This window comes from Nuphar pumila, chromosome 5, assembly GCF_984573655.1.
Source record: "Nuphar pumila chromosome 5, dmNupPumi1.hap1.1, whole genome shotgun sequence".
Lineage (NCBI taxonomy): Eukaryota > Viridiplantae > Streptophyta > Magnoliopsida > Nymphaeales > Nymphaeaceae > Nuphar > Nuphar pumila.
Window position 1 is genome coordinate 109,006,181 of NC_143253.1, and position 6,220 is coordinate 109,012,400.

Consider the following 6,220-nt stretch of genomic DNA (forward strand, 5'->3'; position numbering starts at 1 on the left):
TAACGAAACTTTACACGAAACTCACCGAAACGATAGGATTTTGGATATTCCAACTATAGAGTAAGCAACAGTAACAACTACTACGCAACAAAAGGTGACAACGATGCTGCGACTGCGCGTAAAACAGAAACGTATGCTCTGGCGGTAGCGAAACAAAGGAAAGGATGCTCTGGCGACAACAAATGAAAGCAAAGTATGCTCCGGTAGAGTTTTCTACTTAGGGCGAGAATGGATTATTTTGAACTATTTAAATCCTACAACATACAGCTTGCTACATACGCAAACTTTGCGAAACATTTTGGCGCGATAACGATGGAGGGCAGTTTTATCCTTTTCACGAACCGCCGATTCAGTTTTCTAGATAGAGGGCATTTATGTTCGTTCAAGGAAAAGGAAGAGAATGACGGTAAAGGGTACTTAAGTCTTTACGACGACACCAATTTACGATGCAATATGATGCGGACACACATGGAGATACATGCCGATCTGCCTCTGCTGGAGCGCACCCGAACATGAGATGGAGTACCGGCCTTGTTGTGTGTGTGTGGGGGGGGGGGACATATAACCTGCTTTGAGGTTCTACCTGCCCACTCGGAAAGTACATTCAACTTTGACCCCATGAGTTTCAAACTTGTGACGTTGCATGAACTTGGTGACATACTAAAGCCACCCAGATGAGCAAAGCCCTTGTGGGCAGGATGGGTGGGGAGCATGTTAATCAAGAGATTTACTTAATTTCATGTTGGGCTACTCCTTGAAAACGCACATGGAACAGAGATTCTAGAGCAGAAGGATGCTTTTACACAACGATAGTACAAAACCGTAGCTGACTGATCATGAAAACCCAGCTTCAAGCCTGAGCGGTTGACCCATACATTCCATCAAACCGAACCTCGATCAGGGGGAGGGCTCTATTCCTCCACGTCAAGGTTCAAGGTTCAGAGTCACAAACCGAGCCCAATTGATAAAGACCAAGCCGAGTCAGATACGACTCGGTGGACACGGGTTGCTTATGGATCTCCGCGTCTCCAAATAATAAAGAAATGGCAGCACCCTGTTAGGTGTTTGTTCAATGACTTCTTATTCTCATCTCTTGGACAACTCAACGGAGCCACCCGAGCTCTCTTCGAGGTCTCGGTAGGAGCCCGGGGTCAACCCTTCCCTTAGCAACCCATCGAACTTCCTCTTCCTCAACCACCACCAGAGGTAGGCCAGACCAACCAAGACGCCCACGATAAGTCCACTTCCCAGGACGACCACCAACAACTCGGCCACCCACGCCCTCGGCCTGTGCACTACTCGAGGCACCAACACCTTCACGTACGCGGTCTTCCGATCGTCCACGACCTCGAGCAGCGTCTGCACGGGGTACTCGAGCCGGTAGCACGCCTTGGAGGCGTTGTTGTAGACCGCAGCCCAGCAGCTGCAGTTCTTCGCGCACGACTCCTCGCACGAGTCCAGGGACGTCACCGTCTCGAAGCTCATGAACTCCTTGTAGGGCACGTCGACTCTACTCGCCCTCACCACGCTCACGCCTTCTCCGCACGAGCCCTCCTTCCCCGCGCCCACCTGCGCTGCTGGAGCGCACCTTGTTGGCCCTGCGTTCAAATTTCGAAAAAGAGTTGGTGTTTTGCTCAGTCTCTGACTGATTCACCACTAGCTAAATCAAGTAATAAAATCCAACTAGTAGTCCCGAGTCCCGACAGCTTGAGCTCGAATCCTGTTGGTGTGCTAAATTTTTTTATTATTTAGTGCTTGTTTAGGGTTAATCTTTTTAATTTAATATCACTAATCAGTAAAACATAGAACCAAAAACTCTTATCAGCTTACCCTTGGGATTTGCGTCTTTGCCAGCGGCCAGGCACCGGCAGGTCCCTCCGGCCTGGCACACCCCCATCTGCCCGCAGGCGGATGGCAGCTCGCAGGTGTCAGAGATTGCGGTGAAGTCGAGCACCCACCTGGAGACGTTCCAGTAGTAGGCCCTGAGGTTGCCGTCGGGCTCAATCCGGGCGATGCGCACAGCAGTCTGCCGCTGGAAGCTGTCGAAGGAGAGCACGTCGACCGGCGCCGATCCGTACTGGTACATGCCGAGGAAGCCGTTCGGGCTCACCTGGGCGTAGACGGGGCCGCCATCAGGGCGCACCACGGCCTTCTCCTGCATGGCCTCCCTCCTCCAGAACTGCTGGAGGTGGGCCCCATCGCCGAAATCAGCATACAGCCCGAACCCGGCGGGGTCCAGCCGCATGGAGAACCCGCCCGGTGTCGGGTCGTCGCTCGAGGCGGAAGAGACCAGCGGCGTACCGGCCGTCAGATTCTGCCCCTCGACGATCGTGTCCGTCGGATGGTCGTAGCTCTGCCACACGCGGCCCGCATGGAGCTCGCCCTTGACCACCTGGAGGTTGGCCTCGCGCTGGAACACGACCCAGTCGCCGCCCGGACCGGGCGTTGACCAGAGGACCACGCCTGAGTCGGTGAGGGTGAGGGTGCCGTCGAAGGTGAGCTGGGTGGAGGGGGCCCACCTGGCCGGTCGAGATGGGTTCGCGGTCCAGACTGGGGTGTGGGTGAGGTTGTCGGCGGCGTGGACGATGGCGAGGACGAGGAGAGTCCCGCGGACGCGCCGGAAACCGAAGGCAAAGTCTTTGCCGGCGAGGAGGAGCTGGAAGACTTGCACCGTCGGATCCGGGGTAACCGAGAATCCACGGCTGAGCTGCGAGGTCACCCACTGAGGGAGAAAGAGTAGCGAGAGGAGGCACAAGACGATGGTTTCCAGATTCGTCCCGACTCTCATTTTTGGTGGATTGAGAGAGAGAGAGAGAGAGAGTTGGGAAAGTGAAGGGGAGCGATGGGGGATATATAAGGTGGTGAGAAAGGGGGGAGGGTGGGATCGTAATTTATCAGGGTTGATGGTTGTATATAAATTATAATATTCTGTTTCACTTTTCTGGATTATTTTGTCTTTGGGGGTTGGATTCAGATTTTTAAAATTACTTGTCATATTTTACTTTTAATTTTTTATGTTTAAATTGTTCGGATTCGGTTCTGAAACATGTGAACCAAGTTGGATCTAAATAATCCTATTTTGAAGCTTTGGTGCTTGAACTCAATCCTAAGTGGCAAAACCAGATTGACATAAGATTGTGCCTCTATTGTCACTGGATCTGCTCTCCCTTTTCCGGCCCTGAGTTTCTTTTCTGCTACTGACCTCAAAAGCAAGAAAAACCCCATCCCTCTTTCTTCTTTTGTTCGCTAGGATCCGCCAGTGCACGTCACCTTGTGTTGAGACATTGCAGGTTCAAAACCCAATGATATAATTGTATAACTGGTAGGGGTCTGCCTAACCCAACTTGCCTTTTAAAAAAATCAAAGATTACAGGCGGCACTTGATGAAAAAAGATAAAAGGTACTCAGCAACTCCCTCGAGCAAGGAGGGAGTGCATATTGAATGTTGTCATCCAGGGATTAGGCCGAGTACTTTTGCAAGGCACTGAGTAGTGGATCTGCTCTCACTTTTTGGGAGCCTCAAATCAATGACATGATAACCTTCTAATCGTTATTATTCCGAAACCCGAAAATTATCAATTGCAATGAAGGAGGCACACCGGACACGCTAGGTCTGGCTTAATGGATTTGGTCATATCGGATATCTGGTTCAAACCCATATTAGCGTCCCTAGTTTCATGGTGTGGACTCGGTGGAAAACAGGAGACGGTCGGCAGAGAAAATAAAAAGGTTGGGGTTGAATTTTTGGATGGCATACAATTTCAAAGGTGGATGATATCGGTTGACTTAGAATAATATCTCATCGTTGACATGTGCCTTCCCCAATAAAGATAGCGATTCCCATTGCTTTCAGAGAGAGAGAGAGAGAGAATGGTGTAAAATAATGCTCTTGGACATAAGTCAAAAGCACAAGGGAACGAGAGAAATAAATGTGTAATAATTTCTGGCCTTGCACCGACCATTCATTGGATCATAGACTAAACGGCCGATCCTGCAAAACAAGTGAGATTAGCAATTTCTCTCAGCCTTTGCAACCACAAAACCTGCCCCAGCAGTCTCGCCCAGCATTTACAACCACAAAAACCACACCTCTGTAGATCTAACTTGTACTGAACTACAGTACCGCTATAATTATCATGCCGGTTTCCTTTATATTTTTAACAGTGCAATTTTAAAAGGCCGTGACACATGAGCTTTCTAGTATGCTGCCTTATACTGCATCCCAAAGATGGCAGCAATCAGGTGAAGCTGCACATTAAAAGTGTGCAATGTGATTGCACCTGATCTATCCTCGCCTTCTTGTGACTGGAAGTCAAAACAGTACTGATCCAGGGGATTCGATGCTATACTGAGGCTAAATAAGGGTGTGTTTGGTTGCCCTGGAGGTGCTTGGATATCTTTGCTCAAGCTCCTCTTTGGGGTGGTGGCTCACACAAGATCAGAGCCTCAAGCAAATGAGGGATCTTAAATCTTGTTTTTATCGGCAATTTCTCGTTTTTCAAATACTTGCGAGAAATTGAAAAAATTTCATAAATCTTGCATTTTTTTCGGCAAAAACTCGGCAATAAAAAAATAAATTAAAAAATATAAAATTTAGTTTTTATAAGAAAATATTAAAAAAAATTATTTAAAAATAAAAATACATGAATTTTTCGTGATAAATAGCCGTTTAAAACGTAAATATCGCATTTAAATCACGGTATTTATATGTTTTCCATAAATCTCACGATATTTTGAACATCTCGCAAGAAATTCAGGCAATTTCTTGCGATATTTGTCACTATGGTTGGGACACCTGTAGTTTTTTTTGACAATGGGAGCAATGAACAAATATCTTTTGCTATACCGAGTGCACCATCCTGACGGGTCAGTGCTTGGGCCGGGTTTTGGACAAAGTGATTTTCTTGGGACAGGCCTGAAAGCATCCATCCCAACATTGTCAGGTTGTGTAATATGTTCAAGGAAAATCTGGCCATCATACTAATCAATCTGTTCATGCAGATTTCATTCAGCATGGTTTAGTTTTAAAAATCATGCTTGGATCCAGTGCTTTCGACATAACAACAAATTTTTTGATCCTGCCAGATGTGTACACAACACAATTATATGATTAAAAATGTACTTGTGACCTAACAAACCATGTTGATCAACTAGTTCCAACCAAATTTGACATCGTAAATATGATCTACATTTTTTATTTAGTGAAGATCAGCCCTTGGATCCCAGATTCTGATGTAAAAACAAGTTTTTTTGAAAAGTTGAAAATTCAACGGCTGTATTTTTCGGTTCATAAAAACATATCTTTTTGTTGAAAAACCATGATCTAAGGGCTGATTGATATATATATAGATCTTCAAGCACAAATTGTTTTGATCCAATCTGACCTCATGGATGGATTTAACATGTTTAAAATAGTGGGAACTGGCTTTTTAATCATGTTTTTTAAATGAAAAAAACACATATTTATGTCCTGAGAAAGTACATACTGTAGGCCGTTAATTTTTTTAATAACAAAAATTTGCTTACATATCGTATATGGACGATCTTCAAGAGCGATTTTCATTAAGGTTCGTTCATCACACACACACTCATCACACACACACACACACACACATATATATATATATATAGTGACAAATATTAAATATAACTTTTAAAATATTAAAAATAGTATTTTCACTATTTGAAATTAAAAAATAATGTGTTATTTGCAAAATATCATAATGCACTTGATAAAACGTAAATATCACATCATAATCATGATATTTTATATTCTAAACATAAAATTTTAAAAAAATATAGATAATTGCATGAGAGTTATTTGCATGCATTAAAATAGTGTCATTTTGGTAAAAATGTCGATTTATTATCATTACTTCAATGTTAAATATTATCATTTAATTCATCCTCTCTCTCTCTCTCATGCTAATAAATTCTCATTCACAAGGTACCGACACCAAATGCAACTTTGGAAAGTAGAAATCTTTTCAAATCTAGCTTTAAAAATTGAAATCTTTTAATGCTTTTAGTTAATGTTTTGAATTTAAAAAAAAAAACTTTAAATTTCAACAGGGTAGCTAAGACTCGGCCGAGTGAATGGTAAACTCAGCCGAATCTTAATTGGCTCGGCCGAGCTTGGTCTTAACTGAGTTATAACCCTTTTTTAACTCGGTTAGGTCCCAATCCGAGCCAACTCGGGCGAGTTAGGAGTTGACTCTTC

The 6,220-nt window shown here is 44.5% G+C and overlaps 1 protein-coding gene across 1 annotated transcript; it reads right to left on the reverse strand.

Moving 5' to 3' along the window:
- Positions 1 to 726: 726 nt before the first annotated feature.
- On the reverse strand, positions 727 to 2,835 carry LOC149838071 (PAN domain-containing protein At5g03700-like). Its single transcript, XM_090007577.1, has 2 exons — positions 1,831 to 2,835; positions 727 to 1,598 (listed from the first exon to the last, which is right to left on the reverse strand). The coding sequence occupies exons 1-2, from the start codon at positions 2,786 to 2,788 to the stop codon at positions 1,087 to 1,089; spliced, it is 1,470 nt and encodes a 489-aa protein (XP_089863703.1). The 5' UTR covers positions 2,789 to 2,835; the 3' UTR covers positions 727 to 1,086.
- Positions 2,836 to 6,220: the final 3,385 nt, after the last annotated feature.